The sequence below is a fragment of the Lissotriton helveticus genome, chromosome 1_1 (genome assembly GCF_964261635.1).
Source record: "Lissotriton helveticus chromosome 1_1, aLisHel1.1, whole genome shotgun sequence".
Classification (NCBI taxonomy): domain Eukaryota; kingdom Metazoa; phylum Chordata; class Amphibia; order Caudata; family Salamandridae; genus Lissotriton; species Lissotriton helveticus.
Window position 1 is genome coordinate 2,078,138,980 of NC_136057.1, and position 26,201 is coordinate 2,078,165,180.

A 26,201-nucleotide genomic window follows, 5' to 3' on the forward strand; every position below is an offset into this window, starting at 1 on the left:
AAACATGTGCCCAGAGGTCTTTGTGTGCTCATTGTACCAATGTAAGAAAATCCTGACCCTAAGATGTTGCAGGAATGAGCCGATAATAATCTCCAAGCGTCGATGAACATGCTGCATATTCTGATCAAATATGCTGAATCGGATAGAGATGCTCTTCTATTGGAGATTGACCCATTAATGGGCTGCTGGATGCTACAGGCGAAACGGACCTCATAACTAAAACGAAAAAGGAGATTGAGGCCCGAATTGTTAAATACGAGGAGTCCATAAAAGAACGCAAAATTTTCAAGTTTGCCAGGGACCAGAACGACTATGCCACTGGCCGTATTTTTACTTTCGCCAAGAAGTTCGATAACTATAAACGCCAGGCCCTCACAAGCCATAAGAACAAAAGTCAAGATGTAAGCAATAGTGCAACAGCAGCTCCTGAAAACACTGACTCTGATGCGGGTTCTCTTACTTCAAACAGCGGCTCTGATGATAGTAGACCAAGCACGTCTTTGGGTCAAGATGAATTAACTAATTTCACTGTTGTAGACAAACTTAATTTTGTAAGCGAGGACCGGAAGTACTCCCTGCGCCCCCGCAATCCTCTACAGAAGCAAGGAAGTGTGCAAACAGGAAACGGCGGGCCAGGAGGCACAAGCACAAACAAAGGCACAGCGCGAGGCAATGCGCGAAGGAATTGGAAAAGGTAACTGCAACAACAGAGAATACAGTGATTAATCTGACTGACGTCGTACTTTCCAAAGCAGAGGAGCAACTTCTTTCGTTGGGACTTACATTCTGTCCTAAGAATAATTTTTCCTACAATCAGGCGCGCATAGATGTTTTTAAATTTATTCGGAAGATTACATTGATCAAGTACTTCCAACTACATCCTATGTTGAAAGCCATTGAACCTGCTGTAATTGAAAGTGAAAGTACCATCATTCCTTTACAAGTAAGGAATTTAAGAGGTTTACAATCACTCCTTGATCTGGCTCACGAGGACAGCTCCAAAGGTGCTCCTACAGTCAGCCAAACCATCATTGTTAATAAATCTTCTCCTAGTCCTTTACGGCCAAAATCGACATTTCTACCACTCATGCCCAAGGATGCTGTTGATGTCTTCAGTGATAGAGTCATCACAGAACTGAAAGAACTGAACAGAGTCATCTTGGGGAGATCCAAACAAGTTGAATATAATAACAACCAGTACCATCTTTTGATTAAGAAACTACAGAGTAACCCAAACATAATTATTAAAAACTCTGACAAAGGTGGTAATACTGCTTTATGGTTGAAGGATGATTACTTAAAGGAGGCTGAAAGACATTTATCGGATCCTTCCTGCTATGCTAAAACCACCAAAATTGCAATTAGAAAGAATGAGGATATTACCCAGAAGAAAATTCACCATTGGCAAAGGGAGGGTTTGCTTTCAAAGGATGAAGCGAAATTTTTGAGCATTGAATACCCTATTACCCCGGTCTTTTACCTCCTTCCAAAAATACACAAACTGGTTACTCCTGTCCCGGGCCGCCCTATCATCTCTGCCCAGGGAAGCATGAATGAGCACCTGTCGAAATATGTTGATTTCTTTCTTCAACCCCACATGACCGAATTGCCGTCTTACTTGAAGGACACTACGGACTTTCTTACCAAAGTACAGACTGTGGATTGGTGTCCGAATTATTGGTTTGTTGTAATGGACATTGAGTCCCTCTATACTAGTATAAAACATCGACACGGTATGGAGGCAACCAAGTACTTTTTGGACAACCGTAATGTTGCTCTCAGAGACCACAATTTAATGCTCCTTGAAATGACAGAGATTTGTTTATATAACAACTTTTTTCAATTCAACAATGATATTTACCACCAACATTGTGGGGTGGCCATGGGCTCGTGCTTCTCCCCCAGCTACTCATGCTTGCATGTTTGCTGGTGGGAGGAGCACGAGCTGGGCATCACCCATCGCCAGTGAAGACTCTTTATGGTTCACTACTGGTGGTATATTGATCATATCTTTGGAGTGGGACGCAAGAGGAGGCATATGCCTTTGTGAGTGAGATCAATAATAATGACCGAAATTTGAGATTCACAGCTTCAGTCACTAACAACTCAGCTGAGGTTTTAGTTGTGCATTTATACATCGAGAAGGGCAAACTACATACTAAACTCCATAGGAAGTCTACAGCAGGCAATTCGATTCTGCACGCCCGTAGGGCCCACCCTGCACACACTATTAACAGTATACCATACGGGGAATTTATCCGTATTAAACGTATATGTAGTGACACCATTACATCTAACCAATGCTTAGCTGAATCATTTCAAAGGTTTCTCGCTCGGGGCTATGCACCCAAATTACTAAATCAGGCACTCTCAAAAGTAACATCCAAATCGAGAGATGAATTACTGAGACCTAAAGTCATCAAGCCCGTTGATCCCAATGTAATTGGTCCCATCCGTTTGATTACAACTTTCTGTACTCAAGAAAGAAGGATAAGGCGCATTTTGTACTCTGAATGGCCGATTGTCCTCACTGACAACATTTTAGGCCCAATCCTGCCGTGTCAGCCCGCTATTACCTTTAGAAGGGCGCCCTCTATGAGGGATGCACTTGACAGATCAATGCCTGAAATTGGACCCAAACGCACCTGGCTGTCTAAAATGGTTTTTTTTAAATGCACTTTGTGCCGTGCTTGCACGTTTGCAAAGAATGGCACGTACTACCAATCTGCTTTCAATACAAAACAGATAGCCATCCCTGAGTAGCTGACCTGTCGGTCATAATATGTCATCTATAAACTCAAGTGTACCTGTAATTTGGAGTACATAGGTAGTACGAAACTTCCAGTCAATAAACGCATCCTGCAACACGTGCGGGCCATTGTCAATTCAGACAGTAGCTACCCAGTAGCACGACATTTCAAAGCTGTGCATGAAAATAGACTTAAAGATCTTGAGTTCACTGTTCTAGGCTCAGTCCCTAATCGTGGACGGGGTGGCAATCATGATAAACTCCTTAGACAGAGGGAAACCCATTTTATTTTACTATTAGATACCAGGGTTCCCAATGGGTTAAACATCAATGAGGACATACACAATTTTTTATAATTCTATAGGCCAGCAATTTAGTAGTTTGGAGGCAATTTCGGCCATGCTGCATTCTTTTGATGATAGTTCTCTGCGCATGAATGGGTTATCTGAGTATTTCTGTAAACTTCGCTGTAGCTGCAACTAAATCTCTTTATTTGTCATCTTAGGTTATCCATATCGTGCCTCTGCTTTACTGCTAGTGGTTTTTATTGTTTTCATGTTCTATTTGCACAGTACACTTTTTGCACATTTAACGATATAAGTGGTTTGATCTTGCGAAAGTTGCTAATGTATTGTATCATCAATTTGATTTTTCTTGCTCTTGCTTTAGAGGTTCAGGTTAAGAGATGTATTATTTCTAAATTGTGGATTTGCACTAGACTATATGAGGCAGCTGTCATTAATTAGCACTATGATACAATGGAATCTTTTTGCACTTGCACTTTATTCCTGGATTGACTTTATGCTGCTCTTCTTTTTTAGCTATTCTAAACGTTCATTTCTTATTTAAATGATCGTTGTGAGTCTAAAGGCACTTGTCGTCATTATGATCACTGATGAATTACTGTGTATATTGATTACGCATCAATTTAGTATTCCAACTTATACATTTCTTGTAATTATGTAACCTCTTTATGCCATTTTTTTATCGTTAAGCGTTATTTCATGCACTTTACTGTCTTTCAGCCCATTTTCTAAGGTTGTTTGGGCTTTTATGTTCACTTTAAATTTGCACTGCCTGCTGGGGCGCGTCATGTGATCAAGCTCCGTTCACGGAGCGAAACGCGACATGGTGGACAATCGTCCTAGAAGAATGCAAATAAATTAAGAATACTGCTCACACAATCCTGTGTGTTGGTGGCTCGTCATTGCACGAAAATTGTTGTTTTTTTGGGGGAAGAGGTCGCACCTGCTTGGCTCTGCCGTGGAATAGGCGGTTAGGAACTGTACTTCGATATATATATATATATATATATATATATATATATATATATATATATATATATATATATATATTATATATATATACGCTTGTAAACAAAAAAAGTTTATATATATATATATTTAAACACACAAGTTGCCCTGTTTGGGAGGCCACACTCGGGAGGGTTGAAACACAATTGCTGCCCGTGGCTCTGTGACAGTCTACTCCACGCCAACCCCTTTGAATGCCATACGCGTTTCGGGCGTGACTGCCGCCCTTTCTCAATGGCTGCACAAATGGAAAACAAGACTTCTGTTTACACACCTGCATTTATTCAAAATTAATGAGTCCCGCCCATGTGGGCTGTTGCAAGGCATTCTGGTTGATGTAGTGCCTGCCCAAAGACCATTGCAGGTGTAGGCCCCAGTGGGCGTCTAAAGGATTCCAATTTGTAGAAATGTTTGCCCCAGTGGTTTGGAATGGCATGAAGAGGCGCTGGCACAAGTCCGATATGTACAGGCAGCTCAGGCCCCTCTCGTTCGTTTCGCCGCTCTAGTTGCTGAGCAGCGACGATCCGCCTTTCCAGTGGCGGGGCTTCCCAGCGACCGGACCAGCCGCTCAATTATTTAAACACACAAGTTGCCCTGTTTGGGAGGCCACACTCGGGAGGGTTGAAAAACAATTGCTGCCCGTGGCTCTGTGACAGTCTACTCCACGCCAACCCCTTTGCTTGCCAGACGCGTTTCGGGCGTGACTGCCGCCCTTTCTCAATGGCTGCACAAATGGAAAACAAGACTTCTGTTTACACACCTGCATTTATTCAAAATTAATGAGTCCCGCCCATGTGGGCTGTTGCAAGGCATTCTGGTTGATGTAGTGCCTGCCCAAAGACCATTGCAGGTGTAGGCCCCAGTGGGCGTCTAAAGGATTCCAATTTGTAGAAATATTGGCACTTGAAGAATCGGGTGCCATGAGGAGTTGGTGATTCCGAGATTTTGGGACTGAACACTGGCAGGTACTGTGGTGCATCCCCCCCATAGAACCCACTTGGGGAATACAGTTGAACTTTGCATGAATATCTAACAGCGCCAACAATGGTTCTTTTACGGACTACAGCACCCAACAAGCATTGAGGCAAGAAGTCCCACTGGGGCGGGTCGTAATGATATTTAGTCCACACAGCTGCCGATGTTTCTGTGAACAGCCAGTGAACAAGGGCGGGAGCCCGAAATGCATTTGGCATTCTTTATGTGAGAGAGATGTTACGCTGTGCCTGCTGCCTGAAATAAATAATGGAGATACTTACCAACTGTGTCGGCGTTTCCTCAAGGGCAACCTTTTCGTTTTGGATACAAGTGCGGCGTGCCACGTCGCGGAAACGCTCCGCCGCCTGAACAGCAGTCCTTTGGCACTTGAAGAATCGGGTGCCATGAGGAGTTGGTGATTCCGAGATTTTGGGACTGAACACTGGCAGGTACTGTGGTGCATCCCCCTCATAGAACCCACTTGGGGAATACAGTTGAACTTTGCATGAATATCTAACAGCGCCAACAATGGTTCTTTTACGGACTACAGCACCCAACAAGCATTGAGGCAAGAAGTCCCACTGGGGCGGGTCGTAATGATATTTAGTCCACACAGCTGCCGATGTTTCTGTGAACAGCCAGTGAACAAGGGCGGGAGCCCGAAATGCATTTGGCATTCTTTATGTGAGAGAGATGTTACGCTGTGCCTGCTGCCTGAAATAAATAATGGAGATACTTACCAACTGTGTCGGCGTTTCCTCAAGGGCAACCTTTTCGTTTTGGATACAAGTGCGGCGTGCCACGTCGCGGAAACGCTCCGCCGCCTGAACAGCAGTCCTTTGGCACTTGAAGAATCGGGTGCCATGAGGAGTTGGTGATTCCGAGATTTTGGGACTGAACACTGGCAGGTACTGTGGTGCATCCCCCCCATAGAACCCACTTGGGGAATACAGTTGAACTTTGCATGAATATCTAACAGCGCCAACAATGGTTCTTTTACGGACTACAGCACCCAACAAGCATTGAGGCAAGAAGTCCCACTGGGGCGGGTCGTAATGATATTTAGTCCACACAGCTGCCGATGTTTCTGTGAACAGCCAGTGAACAAGGGCGGGAGCCCGAAATGCATTTGGCATTCTTTATGTGAGAGAGATGTTACGCTGTGCCTGCTGCCTGAAATAAATAATGGAGATACTTACCAACTGTGTCGGCGTTTCCTCAAGGGCAACCTTTTCGTTTTGGATACAAGTGCGGCGTGCCACGTCGCGGAAACGCTCCGCCGCCTGAACAGCGGTCCTTTGGCACTTGAAGAATCGGGTGCCATGAGGAGTTGGTGATTCCGAGATTTTGGGACTGAACACTGGCAGGTACTGTGGTGCATCCCCCCCATAGAACCCACTTGGGGAATACAGTTGAACTTTGCATGAATATCTAACAGCGCCAACAATGGTTCTTTTACGGACTACAGCACCCAACAAGCATTGAGGCAAGAAGTCCCACTGGGGCGGGTCGTAATGATATTTAGTCCACACAGCTGGCGATGTTTCTGTGAACAGCCAGTGAACAAGGGCAGGAGCCAGAAATGCATTTGCCATTCTTTATGTGAGAGAGATGTTACGCTGTGCCTGCTGCCTGAAATAAATAATGGAGATACTTACCAACTGTGTCGGCGTTTCCTCAAGGGCAACCTTTTCGTTTTGGATATATATATATATATATATATATATATATATATATATATATATATATATATATATATATATATATATATATATATTGCAAACTCACACTCCCGGTGTCCGGCCAGTACCTGCTCGCGAGCGGGTCGTCGTTGGGGCTCCGGCGGCCCAAATATCAAATACGAAGAATCTCCCATGTATCAGGAAATGCAAGACGACACACCAAGGGTTGCTGTGCTTCAAAAGTTTATTTCTGGCAGCAAAAACAAACAACGCGTTTCACCAACAGGCTTGATCACGTTTGTAATGGATTCCAAAATGATAGTCCTATTTACAACAAACAAAGTATTGACATAGAAAAAGGACTGCTGTGCACTCACCCCCCAGTGTAAAATACATGGCAGACATATTGGAAAGGTGTTGTACTCAGAACAAAATCGATATGATATACAATTGTTGCCTCAAAAACGATAAATGAAACAAATCATATATTTGTTGTCAATGACAAAGCAAATAAGGCCACATAGGAATGTAAAATCAAATTCAATAATCTTGACAAGAAAATCCAAATGGACAAACCCTGTTCATATATATTCACAGAGTGAGGAATAGTTGTCTTGGTGTCTCTCAATACCGCCCCAGTGGGCATGGTCAATCACTAACAAAGCATATTTAGCCACATAGGAGTGTAAAATCAAATTAGTGATGACAAAGAATCCAAGTGGACAGACCCTATTCATAAGTAATCACAGAGTGAAAATTAGTTATCTTGGTGTCTCTCAATACCGCCCATGTGGGCATATTCAATCCTACAACCAAAATATTGATTTATCCAAAGCAGCCAACTAAGAGTAATACCAGTATGTTCATGATAGAGAGTATCTTCAGAAATTCATATTCGGCATATATCATATCGACAGTTCATCTTAGTTTTCTACTGTTGTATCCTATCCCGGAATGTCTGATATCCAATAGTCCCCAAGTGCAAAGCATCTGTGAATTAATTAAAAACAAAATGTTTTAAAATCAAGGCGTAATATTTTAACGGACTGTGCAGACAAGATCTAGTTCAACATACAAAAATACAAAAATAGTACCTATTCATTTTACCAGTACTAATCAAATGGCCCATTTCTTAGACACATATCGGGTTATTCAGATTACTTCTCTAAATGAACAGACAATTCTTCATGATTGTTGAGCCCCTGAGGGTATGTACACTCAAAATCAATAATCATTCTTGATTCCAGTTTACGTAAACATGTAGTTCTATCTCCTCCTCGAGCACCCAGATCTACTTTGTCTAGCACCACCATTTTGAGAAGATTCTCATTTTGGTAGTGCTGCTCGAAGAAGTGCCTGGCAACAGGGTATTGTGTGTTGTGATTTTTTGCCGAACGGAGGTCCTGTTGCCTCCCAAGGTACTGTGCACGCGGTTGTGTGGAGGCGGCTCTGCCGAGCCTGTGAAGTACGAGTCCCCGACTGAAACTGTTCCAACATAAGCCACTACGTAAGCCATTACAGCGGGAGTAGAGAGCCGGAACTTAAAAGGAGGAGGCGTCCTCTGAAACCGGCACAGGTTGCGCAATTCTAAAAGTGCGAAATATACAGTATGGCAGCAATGGATGTAAGGCGCAAAGCGGCGGCGGACAAGCTGTTCTTCATGCAAGCAGGAACAGTGGCAGATCCTAAAGTACAAGCAGCAAATATAAGCAAGGAAGTACATGTGCAAACTCTACTTTTCAAACTAGAAAAGCTGCAAAGAAAAGAGCTTGGAAAGTGGTGGGAGGCGGAATCTCTGCAGCGCTACTTGGATGCGGGGAGAGCGCCGCGGGGCCTCAGAATATTTACAGTGCCCACCTTTGAGGACCCAGACCCTGAGATGTTGGACGAGTGGTCCAACAATTCAACCGCATGTTCGGTAATAATGATGCGTATTCTGGTCAAATATGCCCTTAAAGACCGAAAAAAGCTTCTGGACCAAATAGAGGCCTTGATTGAGGAAATAATCCCTATAATGGGGAAGGAGGCTTTTGACATTCATGCTAAAAATGTGGAGGTTAAGCTACAAAAGCTGGAAGAAGAGATAACCCTAAAAAAGCAAAGGAAGTTTTTGCGGGACTACAAAGATTACCAAAGTGGGCGCACTTTAACCTTTCACAGGAAATATGATCAACTGTATGACAAGTCAGCTCAGAAAATGATCAGTAATGTGCCATATGTAGTGCAAGCTGAGCCAGTTGAAAGTGATGCATCGGATGGAAGCCTACAGGATATCAACACGTCAGGCCTCAACGAACCTGCAAAGGATGATCAAGAAGAAGTGAGGAAGCGTTTTTTATTGCAATTTCAGGTGCTAAACCAGGGAAGGACAGACCAACAACAAGATCAGGGAAACCAAAGGGGATGCGGCAGAGGAAATCGGGGAAGACCAAAAGGAACAAAAAAGCCAAAATCAGACAACAGCGCCCGTGGGAATGATGACAAGGGGCAGCAAAACTCAACCATGACGGTAATTAATTTATCTGATAAAATACTAACTGTGCATGAGCATAAAGTTCTATCTTTAGGATTGTCATTTTGCCCATCTGGCAATTTCAACTATGCACAAACTAGAATTGACTTATTCTACTTTTCACGCAAGTTGAAATTGAAGAAATGGTTTGAAACGCACCCGATCAAACCTACAACTATTGGGACGCCACATTCCACCAGTAATCTGGACTTAAATGATATGGAACTTATGGAAATTATTTCCTCAGGGGTGGTGGAAGGTAATAGCTATCTGTCTGAGGAGAGTGTTGATACCAATGTGAATCCAGGGAGCACTTTTAAGACCAAATCCAAATTCATTCCCCAGATTACCTGTGAGGCGGTGGAAGTGTTTGAGAAGGGGGTTCTTTCCGACCTCAAAAAATTGAGATCAGAACAAACACCTCATAACAGAAAAAACCTTACGTTCGAACAACACAATGCCATTAGGAATTTAAAAGCAGATGAGAGCATTGTTATCCGCAATGCGGATAAAGGTGGCAACGTGGTTGTTCTAGACAAGAACAAATATCTAGCTGAGGGACAAAAGCAGCTGGGAGATATAAACTGTTATGAACTTAGTTCTTTTTCAGATTTTCGAGCTACCAAGGCTCTCTTCGAGGCCAAAATACAAGACTATTTAGACAAAGGCTCACTCACATGGGACGAGTATTTGTTTCTGAAATGTGATCATCCCAAGATACCAATTTTGTATCTTCTCCCTAAGATACACAAGAATGCCACTGATCCACCAGGGAGGCCCATAGTATCTTCTATGGGCTCTTTACTTGAGAATACTTCTCAGTATATAGATCACTTCTTGAGACCTTTTGTGATTGCTCTACCAACGTATTTAAAAGATACCACTCATTTTCTTAAAAGCATAGAAGGTATTGTGTGGGAGGATACCTATATGCTGGTCACCTTGACGTGTGCAGTTTGTACACATGCATCAAACATAATCTTGGGCTACAGGCAGTTGGACATTTTTTGAAAGCTAGATCCATTGCGTTTCTTGACCACTCAAACATGTTACTGGACTTGATTGAGTTTTGTCTTACACATAACCATTTTATTTTTGATGAATCTGTCTACCGTCAGTCACAGGGCACGGCGATGGGCACCTGCTTCGCCCCCAGCTACGCTAACATCTTCATGGGGTGGTGGGAGGAGCAGGTGTCCACCGAAATACACGCCTTTAACAACCAGGTTGTCCTGTGGCTGAGGTTCATCGATGACATTTTTATGATTTGGAATGGTTCGGAAGAATCGGTCAGACAATTTGTGGTTCAGCTCAACAAAAACTCTATGAACTTACAGTTCACAGCTGGAATACACTCCTCCAGAATAGAGTTCTTGGATGTGCTGGTTGAAATACAAGGGACAAGAATGACCACTAGTCTCTACAGAAAGAGCACTGCCGGCAACGGTCTCCTGAATGCAAGAAGTGCGCATCCAAGAAGACTTGTTGATAGTATCCCCTATGGGGAACTTCTGCGTGCTAAACGCAATTGTAGCACCAATGAGTTATTTGAGGCTGAGAAAAAGAGAATGGTCACACGTTTCAAAGAGAGAGGCTATAACAACAAAACCATACAGGGGGCAGTTGCTAAAGCTGAGACTAGAACAAGGAGGGATCTCCTTAATACCAATGCGAGCACAGAAACTGAATCCAAGATCAGGTTTATAACCACATTTTCGGGCCAATCTGGGGAATTGAGAAGTATTCTAAATAGACATTGGCATGTGTTACTTACAGACCCACACCTTAAACCACATGTTAAAGAGTATCCCCAGGTAACCTTTAGAAAAGGTAAATCACTCAGGGATGAACTTAGTCCCAATGAAGTGACAGGATCCAGCAAACCTAAAGAAACATCAGGATTCAGATGCTGCAGATCTTGCAAAGCGTGCCGCAACAGTGATAACTGTAAAGAAATAACTATACCGAGTACAGGCAAAATCTTCAAGATACGTAAAACCTTGACGTGCAATACCATGTACTGTGTGTATTTGTTAATCTGCCCGTGCAACAAATGGTATGTGGGGAGCACGACTCTAAAGGCAAAGGAGAGGGTGCTTCAGCACATGAGGGCGATAAAAAATCACAACACACAATACCCTGTTGCCAGGCACTTCTTCGAGCAGCACTACCAAAATGAGAATCTTCTCAAAATGGTGGTGCTAGACAAAGTAGATCTGGGTGCTCGAGGAGGAGATAGAACTACATGTTTACGTAAACTGGAATCAAGAATGATTATTGATTATGAGTGTACATACCCTCAGGGGCTCAACAATCATGAAGAATTGTCTGTTCATTTAGAGAAGTAATCTGAATAACCCGATATGTGTCTAAGAAATGGGCCATTTGATTAGTACTGGTAAAATGAATAGGTACTATTTTTGTATTTTTGTATGTTGAACTAGATCTTGTCTGCACAGTCCGTTAAAATATTACGCCTTGATTTTAAAACATTTTGTTTTTAATTAATTCACAGATGCTTTGCACTTGGGGACTATTGGATATCAGACATTCCGGGATAGGATACAACAGTAGAAAACTAAGATGAACTGTCGATATGATATATGCCGAATATGAATTTCTGAAGATACTCTCTATCATGAACATACTGGTATTACTCTTAGTTGGCTGCTTTGGATAAATCAATATTTTGGTTGTAGGATTGAATATGCCCACATGGGCGGTATTGAGAGACACCAAGATAACTAATTTTCACTCTGTGATTACTTATGAATAGGGTCTGTCCACTTGGATTCTTTGTCATCACTAATTTGATTTTACACTCCTATGTGGCTAAATATGCTTTGTTAGTGATTGACCATGCCCACTGGGGCGGTATTGAGAGACACCAAGACAACTATTCCTCACTCTGTGAATATATATGAACAGGGTTTGTCCATTTGGATTTTCTTGTCAAGATTATTGAATTTGACTTTACATTCCTATGTGGCCTTATTTGCTTTGTCATTGACAACAAATATATGATTTGTTTCATTTATCGTTTTTGAGGCAACAATTGTATATCATACCGATTTCGTTCTGAGTACAACACCTTTCCAATATGTCTGCCATGTATTTTACACTGGGGGGTGAGTGCACAGCAGTCCTTTTTCTATGTCAATACTTTGTTTGTTGTAAATAGGACTATCATTTTGGAATCCATTACAAACGTGATCAAGCCTGTTGGTGAAACGCGTTGTTTGTTTTTGCTGCCAGAAATAAACTTTTGAAGCACAGCAACCCTTGGTGTGTCGTCGTGCATTTCCTGATACATGGGAGATTCTTCGTATTTGATATATATATATATATATATATATATATATATATATATATATATATATATATATATATATATATATATATATATATATATATATATATATATATATATATATATATATATTATATATATCAGTAGACCACTTCACGCCACTTGCCACGCGGCGTCCCAATTTTCAAGGAAAAAAGAGAGACGGACTTCAAGAAATTTTTCTTCTTACCGCAGCCGCAGGTAAAGTTTATTTTGCATGTTAATTAAATGTGCATATTCCGAATAGGAAATCCAAACGCGTTTCGGCGTTCTCAGACGCCTTGCTCACTGGTGATCAGTGCATGTATCCCCGCCCCATATTTAAACTGAGGCTGACCCCGTGATTGGTGACCAGTGCGTAATAGACATGGAAGATATACTAGTATCACATCATTACACTGCTATGTATCCAAATTGGTAAAAACCTTCTTGAATACAATAACTTTGTTGCAATTCTTGAAATACACTCGCAGTGCTCCTTAATTGACATAAATTAATTTTTAACCACATTGAATGTATTCTAGCAGTAATTTTGCTATCGAGTAGAAATTCACCTCAGATGTCTGCTATTTATAAAAACAATAATTTACAATTTACATTAATCCTATGGTGACATATACGGTTCACTGAATACCATGATTCTAAGAATAATGCAGTTTGTAATGAAACTTGATGATCTTCCACATACTGTAAAAAAGACATTCTTCCGGTCATATCACCCAAAATAATTTTGTACGTGAAATAAAAATTAAATGAACTGTGCAGGTGGTTTGATGCAGCCTCTCAGCCGAGAGCTTAGCTGCAAAAAACCGTCTGCTAGATGATAGGTTGGGGTAGGGGTATCAGGGAAAGAGGCGAATGCCTAGCTCCTATTCATGGTGGGAACATTTCTAGCTGTACCAATACAAAGACAGTGTTGAGTACTAGCTGATAGGATGGAATATCTGAGAGAGAACACTATTCATACTCAGGTATTGAGTTGCATTTATCCTGGAGTTTTATTGTCTGAGGTTTTGTTATGTGGTGTTGGCTGTCCCATGTATGATGTATGGTCATGTGTTTATAAGATGGCCATTATTATCAGTGGCTCATGTTGTCCTCTTAAGTTTCAGAATTTATGGTGGATCTCACCATTGCATCATTATCTGAAATCTACCTGTGGTTCTCGCAGGAGGGCTATATCTAAGACAAAAACTATATGGTTTAAAATATAATAATTGAGAATCTCATTCAACCCTTTGAATCAATGCTTTACATGTACACATGATATATTAATGTAACAGGACAGAATTGCCAGCCTTTCTTTTAAACCCTCACTTAGAGATCTCACAAGAAGTGGAATAAATCTTCGCAGATATTAAGTCCTTTGGGGCTCTTACTGTCTAGCTCGATTATGTATCTGGTTTCGAGTTGGCAAAGTAGTTTCTCCCTATCGCCTCCTCTCTTGTTGCCAGGTACATGATCAATCACATAATAAGAAAGCACATTTAGATTGCTTTCATGTTCAGCCTTGACATGACGAGCCACCGGATACGAAGGGTCCGAATTAACGGTCGCCCTCAGGTGTTGGAGGATTCTGGTTTGCACCGGTTTTATCGTGCTTCCAACATATCTCAGCCCACACTCACAATTCAGAATATATACTGCATATTCTGTCTTGCAGTTAAAGTTGCCTTTTATTTTTATGGGCTGGTCAGAGTATGCATTGGTGTACGTGGATGTATTGACTCCAAATTTGCATGCTCTGCATGTGTAGCATTTAAAGAATCCATTTCTAGAGGGGAGCCAGTTTGTATTCCAGATCTCAGGACTAGTTTTCACCAATTCGGATTTCATAGAGTATGCCTTCCGAAATGTGAATTTTGGTTTTTGATTGTAGATTTCTCTCAAGATGCCATCCGTCATCACTATGGGCCACTCTATGCTCATTATTCTCCTGATTATATTAGATTGCCTGCTGTATGTTGTAATAAATCTGCATGTTTTATTCAGATTTTCAGTACTGGGAACCTCTATTTGTGCCACTTGGTTCACATGTTTTTGCAATAGGCTTTCCCTAGGGATCAACGAGACCTTGTGGAGAGCATTGAGTAGTAATCTCTCTTTATAGCCTCTTTCTAACAGTTTGGACTTCATCTGGGAGAGTGCATTATCACACAGAATATCTGTGCTGCATGATCTTTTCACTCTCAGAAATTCACCGTAAGGTAAGCTTGTGATTGTATGCTTAGGGTGAAAACTATTTGCATGGAGCAGGGTGTTACCTGCAGATGGTTTTTGAAAAATGCAAGTTTCTACCTTCCCATTTTGAATGATGATTTCTATGTCCAAGAAGCTAATTTTAGAGGTGTTGATGTGGTGTGTAAATTGCAGATTACATTGATTTACATTGATCTTATCAACAAAGAGAAGCGCTTCCTCCTATGTGCCATTCCATACTATGAATATGTCATCAATGAATCTCCACATGCGCACCACATGTTGGTCAAAGAGAATTTTGTGTTCCCTTTTGAGGACATGCTCCTCCCACCAGCCCACGTGTAAACACGCGTAGCTGGGGGAGAAGCATGTCCCCATCGCTACACCCTGTTTCTGTCTAAAGATTTTACCATCATACAGAAATCGATTATTAAATAGGCACCAATTAATCATTGTGAGTAACATTTTGTTATGTCCATAGAGCTCTATATTTCGTTGACTTAGAAAGTACTCAACTGCTGCCAATCCTTCATTGTGCCGTATGCAGGTATAAAGTGCTTTGATATCCAGAGTCATTAACAGATAGTTGTCAGACCATTCAAGTTCATTCAGTTTTACCAGGAAGTCTCTAGAATCCTGTATAAAAGAGGGTACGTTTTTTACAAAGTCCTGCAGGAAATAATCCACATATTTTGACGTATTTTCAAACGTACTGTTTTATGCTGAGATTATCGGTCTGCCCTGTAATGGGTCCAATCCTTTGTGGACCTTTGGAATCAAGTAGAATGTAGGCAGTTTTGGATGTTTGTTGAGAAGAAATTTGTTCTCTTCTTTGGTAATTAGGCCCTCTCTTGTCCATTTATTCACATCTTTCTTAAACAGTTCATTCGCTTTGAGGACCTCTGTGCCATTTGACAATTCATAACAGCTTTCATCCTCTAGATGTCTACTAGCTTCAGCTCTATATAGGATTTTGTCCCACAGGACAATGTTGCCCCCTTTGTCCGCTCTGTTGATTATCACTGTATCATTTCTTTTCAATTTAGTCATTAGTTGGAAGTATTGTTTATTGAAATCCAATTTCTTAGATTTACGCGAGCTTGTTTTTTTGTAGAGGCTTTTCAGTTCATCTATTACTCTGTCGTGGAATACATCCACCGCATCCCTCGGCATGACAGGGACAAATGTTGATGGTGCCTTGAATGGGCTTTGATTTCCTGTATCACCCATGATGTTTTCCTCTTGCAACACTTCCTGCGTGTTCAGTACTGTTTCTGATTCTTCTGATGTTCGTAAGGTGTGTAATGTTTTCAAAAGGGGAATTTCCCGCACCGTTAGACCTGATTTCCCTTGGGTTACATTTATATATATATATATATATATATATATATTTTTTTTTTTAAAGGAATTGCATTATTGCTGTAAAAAGTAAAGTAGACAGTAGGATGTTAGATCTGGGGATAACAAACCGTCATTAACCCACCACATATTTTGGGGCACCACATACCTTCCGCGAGAGTACACCCTACAAGGGTCTGAGCAACTAGGTATTATATTATGTATTATAGCATTTTATTTTCTGGTCATAGGCTTGATGATTTCCAATTTTTTTTGTGTAGAATACCTTTCTGCAAGGGGCTCGTATTGGGCAATTGCTCTTTTTGTATCTTGTCTTTTAAGTTCTTTTTACCGCTAGCTGCCTTCGGGTCCTCGACTCCCCTTCGCAAAAAAAATTTGGAACAAGTTCAAAGGGAACAAATGCCTTCGGGCTGGGAGAGCAGCTCCTATAAAACAGTTATACATGGATTTTAATAGGGATACAATTAGGACAGTATGAGAGATCAATAGCTTGGACCGTGGAAGGAGGCTAGGGCCCGGCGCAGGAGGAATGGCTAGAAACTGCTGGGTCGTTTCCTTTCATTAGCCTTGTTTTCATTTTTTCCAGGTGATTATTGTGAACAATTTGCAAAGTATTTCCATCAGGCCGCTCTGAGCTGCTCCTCGGATACCCAAGTCCATATACAGACATGCCCGCTGCCCCCAGGCCTTCATTCTTTCCATTTGTTAATCAAGATACAATTTTGTCTTTAAAAGAAATGTGAACTGCACTCAGCAAAATGATTTAGAGGTCTCCGGGAAGTAGTATAGGAAAAAGATTTCACAATAAAAATTAAGTAAAATATTCTCTTGGGAGTCTGAGCAGTCTTCTAGTGGTTGTTGGTGCAAGAATGCTCCATCCTCCCAGGCTAGGCAAATTAGTTGAGTTGTTTAAAATAATGTTTACAGTTTTGCAAAATGTGTGGTAATTTGTAAAGTGATATTTAAAGAGATGTTAAGTCTGAATCACTGTGAAAAGAACGCAAGATTGAATTCTACCCTACATAGTTTATTCCTACAATTTGAATAAACAACTGATATTCCCGAAATTCACACATACCCTCAGGGGAACTTGTGCAAAACAGAGCCTCACCTTTTCTTCTCTTTAAACATGTGAGGATTGCAGCAAACATCCTTCGGGAGTAAACACTTTGAGAATCATTCCTTACGGAATTTATTATTCCCTAAGGCGAAGCCCTTCCTTACAAGATCTGGAAAAAAGGGGAGATTTCTGCCCCGTGTATTGACATGCCTCTGGCTTTTGTTTGGAGTTTGTGTGCCTAAATGAAAGTCTTTGGAATGGTTGTAATACTTACAGATTGGCAATTTGTTTGTGGTGACTGCATATCCAATTGCTCCCACATGTCCCCTGGGAACACTCATGTTCTTGTCCTTGCATCTCTGCCTAGTGTTGGAGAAAATCTGCAGTTCTTTGATCATTGGGCTCAGATGGCCAAAGTTTTCCATTCCGTGAACCTGATCTGCAAATTTGTTTGTTCACCTAATTGAAACTTTTCAGTGAGAATTTATTTGATTACAATTGCTTTGCAAGGGAGTCTTCTACTAAGCATGGGATAGTCGGAAATGGACTGACATGCTCTTTGAAAAGTGGTATATTTGCTGCACACATCCAGCCAAACATTTTTTTCTAAAATAATTTTCATTAGAATTCTGTATTTTGTGTAACGGTGATAACGAATATGTACAGCAGAACACATTCAATCTTATTTCCTAAAGTTACTACTGTACTGTTCTCACAGAACTATTTACGGTTTGGACATTTTACTTTGCCTAATATGTTGTTTAAAATTCATTTTTTATGGCTGTTTGTAAAGTTGTTATTTTTCTTTACAATATGATTCCAAACCCATTCATTGTTCTTTAATTTGTCCTTTCACTTTACAATGTGAAAATAAAATAATGTATTGTGCTTCAAATAGTGTTGGGCATCGACAAATAGAACGTACTGCTACTTTCCAGTGAATATTTAAGTTAAGTATACCTTTAAAGGTTATAGCTAGTAAAGCAGATGCTAGTTGTGACTGTGATAGCAAGTCAAGTTGCAATTGCCATCAAAAAAGTAATTCTGGAGTAAATAACTTTAAGAAAAGTGGCTTTTTGTTCCCTCCTCACTGGCCCTTAGGAGACAGTACATGGTTCCTAACAGCTTATGATACCATTGAATGTTCGCTTCTTTGTGCCCATATTTTAAGTGGAATGATTTTACGTATACTTTCGATTTTATTGTATGAACTTTTATAGTTTTAGTCAACCGATTAAGGTATTTTGACTGACTGACCACTAAATAGGTGCTTTCAGGAGTGTGTTTAATGTGAATATACAGTATCTTGCCTAAATCAGCAGTCTTCAATGAACTGCCATTTTGCAGAATATTCGTTAGTACCCCTCAATAATTATCAGTCCTTCAACATTGTTTGAGTAACAAGAGAGTATTTAGTCGAGGGACTTGCCCAAAATGACTTGTTTTGTAAAATGTCTGAGCCTGTATCCGAACTCATGACCCCAATCTGTGTACTGAAACCTTATCCCAATTTAAAATTCTCAGGGTGCCACACTGCACTAAACTTTTCATTAACTGCCCTGATTTAAAAAACGGTAGTCCAGCTTCCTGCCCACTGAAACCTGACAGTGGCACTTCTATTGGATGCTTCCTTTAAATTTACATGTACAGACCTCCGGTTACGGATAACCCAACTGGATTCAGTCAGTTGGCTTCATTTTTGTGCTGTAGAATTGTTGTCTGTCTTGCATACGAAACACCCTTCATCAGTGCTCCTGAGCAAAGTGTTCCATAGACAGGTGGTAAATTGGCTGGAATTTTGTTTAGTAAATTGACATTACAGCACAATCAATATTGTGGGAGAGGATATGATATGAAGTAATGGCCAGAGCGGCCCACTTTGGAGCCGATCAGCAAGGTTCGCATCTCTGCGTCGGCTCAACCCCCTGTGATTCTGGGCAAATCACTTAAGTCCCTGTACCTACGAAAAAAGAACGTGTCCTTGGGGAATGTAACGGGTGCAATTGTAAAGCGGTCCAATACCTTTGGGTCGAGTTCACACTATATAAAACTGCCCCCCCCAAAGAAAATATATATATATATATCGGATCATTGACACCCTAATGAGTCCTTTTGCCTGTGCCTTTGCACCAGTCTCTCCTCCTACCTCATTTCTAGTGGTAAGAAACTCAAGTTTGCTGATCGTAAAAGAATGATCGGGTATAAAGCATAAAAGCACAGTAAGGAAATGAGTTAATTGTGGATATGAACAGGTTAGAACGGGGGGATCAGATCAGATTAGAAACATGAATATGAGAGCGAGGCACCTGCTAGGGAGGCCCACTATCAATACTTTGTCCACCTTGGTGTTGAAACCCCTGTCCTTTATGCTGAGACAGCAAATGGGACAAAGGGGACTACAGATAGGAATAGCACGCATACGCTTAGTACAATGGTAATACTTTGATGTTCTTGAGTGATCCCAACACAGATGTCACTCGAATGTCACATTGTTTGAGTGAGTATGGAAAATTATTCACACCCCATAATAACTAGGCTAATTCTTGAATGTTTTCAGTGGCAGCTGGTGATTAGAACAGGACAGCAGGGGGCCCGTGTGCCTATAGCAAAAGCTGTGAGTCGTGGCTGATAGTTGTTGCCACCAATGGGTTGAAACAAGCACAGGGTTTCTAATGTATGAGCTGAAGGGCGTGGCCTGTGCACACTTGCCAAAGTTTTTATATTAAGTTGTTTCTTTGAACTTTGCAATCTTCATGATTACTCGTCAGATTGTTCTTGCTTTCAACTACTCCCCACAGCTGCTCGATTTGTAATCTATTCCCTGGTGCTAGTAACAAAGCCAGCTGCACCTATGTTTAGAGTATATTTACTTCCGGTGTTTGTAATCCTTACCTTTTTCAGTTGCGATTGATTTCCCCATCCAGCCCTCTGACTATCAGGCTCAAGAATAGTTAGTGCTGATGCTACAGCTTTGCCTGATGCTCTCTAAAGAAAGATCGGGTACCTGATCATACCCCCTGACATTAGAAAGTTTAACTTTGACAGGTTCTTGGACCAACCAATGGCGGCACTTTTTAACACTATTGTAATGATGGGGTTCATGCCTTTGAGGCCCAGCTTTGTCCACTGGTTAGCAGCCTTTCAAATGTAATAGATTCAAAGAAACAAATACCCTTCAGTCCCCATGGAACTATGTTTGGGCATATTGTGGGTGGTGATATTATGCTTAGATTGTATAAAACCAGCTAGTAAAATATTATATTTTTCACAGCATGGTGCTAAAAACTAAATATTCTCTTTTGTTTTTATGTAGGGACCCGTTGGTTTTCCCGGAGAAATTGGACCGCCAGGGGGGGCAGGTGAAAAGGTAAGTCTGCCCAGTTTCATTTAATTGAATGCTGAGCTCTCGCAGTTGAATTGTATTTCTAGCAGCCCCGTTTGTGTATGCAGGCGACGCAATGGGCTGGTTTGACTTCAAGCTGTCCTTAGCTACGGCCAGGGCTTGTGTTAAATTTCTCACCAAGCTGAAATGCTGCTACCACTGAGACTGGATTGTCAAGAAATGTCAGAATCTATTCAAAGCGCGCGGCTGCTGTATTTAAGCCCCTTCCTTATATAATAAATCTTCTGATTAGCCATCTAAATGATAACCAATTTACCAACCACAAAAGGATGAAAGTCAGAGTTATCTTTGCTCAAATTCAAGCTCATGGCTTGCAAATGTCAGAGGCGTGGAGATGCAATCACATTGATTCGGGTATGACAAATATGTAAGTTAATTAACTGAATCCGGACCTTCAGAACCCAAGAAACGAGGTAGAACATTATTGTAATTTACCAAAAACGATGGTAAATTAAAACAAACAAGATTACCACCAGGAGTCATGATGCATGTGTGCACGCGTCCTTGAGCACGCATGTATTGTGATGCATGTACAAGCCTCTGCAGCTATCTTTGAGGGGCCATGCATGCTACTATGTCAGACTAAAAAGCAGTGGCAAAGCCAAAAGCTCGATCTTTCAGAGCCAATAACTGTTGGCTTTGTCAATGCTTCTTTCATATAGTGCTTACTTTGACAGTTTTTACGTCTTGCAGCACTGTAAACAAAAGATTTTGTGATTGTCCAATTCAGATGATCAACTCCATGTCTTTTCCATGCTCAGGAGACTCGCTGGGATTAAAACCAGGAACCTGCAAATTAAGCTTTCATCTCATTAGCACGTTCTATAACCTCCTAACTAATGTATTCTGAGAAGCCCACCTCGCTCTCAACCTCTGCCTTCATCCAATCCCTTTTTGTTCCTCGCTCTGCCCCTCCGCTTCCCCCTAGCTGTATTTCTCTCTTCCCACCCGGGCACAACACACATGCCTTCCTCTTCCTCCCATCTTCCTGATGACCATATGCCTGTGTTGTTACATACATCTCATGCAGCACTCTGTTGGTTTGTAGCAAGGTCTGCATTATACATGTTTATCTCACATAATTGCACATGGGCTACAAGCCAAGTGACACCATTAAACCCTTGTATATCAGGAGCTTTGGTGGTCTTCCTCAGGCATGGGTGCTGTCTGTGTTGACACTACTCTCTGTTTTGGGCGTGCCTACTTCTTTTTACGACAGTGCTGCAGTACTCATGATCTTCCATATCAGTATGGCTGTTGGTACCCTGTGTCAACAAATCTGTCTTTCTGTTCATTATCGCCTTGGTTGAGTCCCTTAACTCATCAGTCCTCGGACACCAGTTAGTTTCAGGTTTGTGTAGCCCAAATCTTACCACCTCTGTTACAAGATCATGTTTCCAAAAGTTAGAAACTTGAAGTGTTATAGCTTTAAAGGAAGGCAAGTTCCTCTTAGCTAAGCGCTCTCACCTTATAACTCCAAGTTTTCTGTACCCTTTGACAATAAATGGCTCAGCTGCTAAGCTTGTTTTAGAGGTAGAGTGCTTCGAGCTTGAGCCAAGTTACACACATCCTTGTTGCTTTTACATTTTTTAAATTGAAGAATTTTTATCTGCTATTCCCTTGAAACTGAATTAATTAAGTTGGTAATTCCCAGGAATGTGCTTCCTAATAGATACTGTTCTAGTTTCACTAACACATTTTGTGGAAAATTCGATGGCTCCTCGTCAAAACAGATCTTTGCAAAACATTTCTTCTTACGCATTAATACAAAAGTCTAAGGCTATTTCCCTAGGACGTTGAAGTAAAACCCATCAAATTTCGTTTTCTAAATATTACAGATTTTTTTCAAACTGGTTTACGGGACCTTGCAGTCTTCACTTTAGGAGACCTGAAGAAGACATGTTATAATTTGCCGATGAAGCATCTTCACGAATCAGGTGTATTTAATCTCTATGAGACTCCAGATTATATGGATTTCACACATCAGGACGGAAGGGATCCAATACTTTCTTGATGTTCCACCACCTCTTGAGAAGATAGGAAAGAGGTTACCAAGTGTAAAATCCTAAAACATTTGGTACTGATCACTTTTTTTGTACTCTAAAAGAGTGGGCCTTGCTTTTTTGGCAGCCTACCATTTCACTCTCTAAATTCCATCTAAATTTTGGCATGGGCAATCAAGGTAGTTAAAGAATCCTCCAGTCTTGCAAATTTCACATTTGCACATTGCTGAAAAAGTGATTCAGCTAATATTGCCAATTACTGACTGCAGACATAAAACCCAGAGAATCTCTTGGCACACTTAACATGTAAGATTACTTTGTTTATGAATATTTTTCTAGCAAGGTCATGTATTCAACGCAGGAAGCTATTCCTCTGCTGAATGTCAGATTTAATTAGGCAAATACATTTTTTTGTCGAAATGATCCTGTGCCGTTTACGGTGCTCCCCTAAAGGCACACATTACTTCACCTGGTGCATGTGATATAGTTAAAAAAATCTTTGCAAGGAATTACACTGAGTTTTTGGGAATAGACAAAACATAGTTTTGACTGTGCGCATCATTTTGAAACTGAATGTACTTTGAGAATTAATACCGTGCATTAGGTTGAGCTTGTTGACATAAGTGCTTTATCAAAATGTATCGCAAATTCAAGTTTTTTTTAGCAGTTTTCAAGGGACATCAGAAGGGAGCGATAATCCCGATGTTTTAGAAATGATATACAACGCTGTCTAATCTCATAACCATCCTAAATTCACTGATAGCATTCAAGTTTCATTAAATTTGCTCCGTCGTTCAAAGTAAGAATTCTTTTCGCCACGAAAAAATAAAAAAATTCTTTGTAGGGTCTAACAATTAAATGCCTTACTGCTCTAAGGCGTCCTTAAGTGCAACTAGTCAAATAGAGAACTTAACAAAACTTTCCATAAGTGAAAGTTGATTGCAGATAGGAATGTAATTACAACAATTAATTAACATCCACGCAAAAATGGAGAGGGTGGTAAACATGGCTGCCAATAGAGCCACGCTTCTTAGAAGTTTTAAATAAGCACGAGGAAAGTTGACTCAAATCTCGATAGCCTACCATAACTGAGGTGTGAGCTCAACAAATTTAGAAAACGAAAAATGGCGCAACAGCCTCCAAAACAAGAAGCCATCATATAAAACTAAAGATGCAACTGATTGACCTTAGATCTTAAGACAGTTATGAAAATCACTGCAGTAGCATTCGTTTTCAGCATAAACACGCTTATTTCCAGTGTTTAGTTTCACTCAGCTGTGCAGTATTGCATCCACTCATTGCCACAAGATAGTCCCAAAGTGCAGCACTATTTCCGCTCTGAGGTCCACAGAAAACATTGAACATCACTTGCATTTCGTTGGTCCTTATGGTTACATTTCTTCACAACAATTTTAGTTAAATATTATTTTAGAAAGATGAAAGTCAAGATTCCACTGTCTCCCCACAGCCAGAGGCCAGAGGAAGGAAAGGAACAAGATTCCCCATCTAAATATTCTCATGCCCTAAGAATCAGGGTCGCACTAGCATTAAAGTATCTCATTGAGGTTGGAGTGATTCATCGAGCCAACAGTGTGGCCATACTTGGTTCAAGAGCATGGATTCCATCCCTGATTTCAGGGAGATCCATGAATTGTTGGGTGGTCGATTGTGCTTGACGCAGTAGAGGAAAATCGTCTAAGTGTGATACTGCATCTGATTCTTGATATGTTTTTAACAAGACTGTGTGTAAGGAGCGGAGAGTAAAACACTATATTAATTCATGGAACACATGTTCCAGAAAAGCCCTTCTGACGGGTGCTGCGGGTCCTTACTTCATAGAAGAGAGGACATGGCTCAGTGCTACTCGGGAATGTCCTACAAATGCAAATTATTCCTCACCATGTGAAAGTAATTGATCTATTGCCCTTAATTATCACCCTTTCGGACTCTTTCCCGCATGTACTTAGTTTCAGAAATGCCATGCTTATTCTCCTCATCTGCCTCATATGGAAGGAATCATGACTGCCACCAACACTTACCAAAATATACAAACTAAAATAGAACATTGGCCAGGCATTAAATATAGAGCTTGTGTGTTTCGGGTAATACATTTACAGTTGAACTCATCCATTTGGTAATGCTGAAATGTTTGCACCCATACCAGAAGTTATTACTTTCACCCTGAGATCAGCCAGACAGTTGCCTAATTGCGTGGCCACGATATGCCCAGTCATCAAGATAAGAACTTAGAGATGTGTTCTCCCTGTTATCAGACAAGGCATGCCAGCTTGCCATCCGTCAAAGACTTGCACATATCCTACTTCACAAAAGAGCAACGTACATCAACATGAAGCAAAGAAATGCCTTGCTTCCTTCAGTGGCATGCCTGTGTTTTGCTATTGCTCCATGAAAATGCAATAGTAGCAGTACTTCTGCTGAAGTGAGCATCACTTTGACATTTTCTCTCATTAGACAGGAGAGTTTCCTTGCTGTGCAGGAGGTAATGCATAGCATATTTACTGCAAAGTTAAAGACCCAGGGTGTACGGTTCAATTGGTAAGATCTAAAAACAAGAGGGGCGGTGCCGAAAACTCTACTCCGAAGCCTGTGGCCATTGCTAATAAATGTTGGCATGCCAAATACCAAGGATGAGTAGTCTTGAATCCACCTCAAGTCTCTTTAATCCACTACCTAACACTGCATGCCCCATTATCTCACATCTGCAGATCCCTCTTTTTTCCCTTAGTGACTTTTTTTCCATCTTTCTCTTTCTACATATTTCCACTTTGTGTATTTTCCCCATCTTGTTCTCAGTAAATGGCTGATGTGGAAAAATAAGGGCCAGTCCCCAAAAATGAGTGCTGATGGGCTCCAACTGTTACAGACGCTATTGAAAACGGTCTCAACTGGTTCAATTGTACATTGTTGATCTTCCAACTCATTCTGGGAGACCGCACAGTCTGACCCGTTTGTGACCTTCTCAGTGTATTTTCATTGCACTGATTCCAAGCATGTCCTTAGGGGCGTCAGTTTTGAAGCCCAGAGTCCTGAAATGGCATACAGGGACCACAATATGAAAAGCTAAACTTCTCTTACCTTTTTCTTTTCTTTGAGAGTGAAGAGCAGTAGACCACATTTGGGTGCCAAATAGTTCTTTCCTTCTGGGCAGCCTAACCCAGACTACACCCTCCACTGCAAGTGGAGGGTACTTGAGCAAGTCACAAGGGTCAAGCGGTGTAGACTGCTAACAGTGTAATGCTATTGTTGACTATTCTGGAAGAAAGAGACACAATACTGGAGTCAAGAAACCACAAAGAGCATATATTATAGCTAAGAAATAAAGCAACAGCAGTATGAAGCACATAATCACTCTGGGAACTGAAAAGTGTGATACCCTGAGCTTTGCTGAATATTCACTGAAGCACTGATATTTCCTCCTTTATGCTTGCCACAGAGGAGTGTTTTCAGGGGTCAGTTAAAGCTGGGCCTCTGCCACAAGAAAATATCACAGGTGCTAACCCTAACCCTCTGTGCTTGCTGGAAGACAACGTGTCCACCCAAAATAGGATTCCTGGAGATGTTGTGCAAGAAATCATG

The 26,201-nt window shown here is 41.1% G+C and overlaps 1 protein-coding gene across 1 annotated transcript in view; it reads left to right on the plus strand.

Moving 5' to 3' along the window:
* COL24A1 (collagen type XXIV alpha 1 chain) overlaps positions 1-26,201 on the plus strand; it is a 979,161-nt gene that overhangs the window by 659,552 nt on the left and 293,408 nt on the right. The window contains exon 25 of the mRNA XM_078645481.1: positions 20,512-20,565. Within this exon, the coding sequence (XP_078501607.1) occupies positions 20,512-20,565 (54 nt within the window). The remainder of the gene's footprint in view (positions 1-20,511; positions 20,566-26,201) is intronic.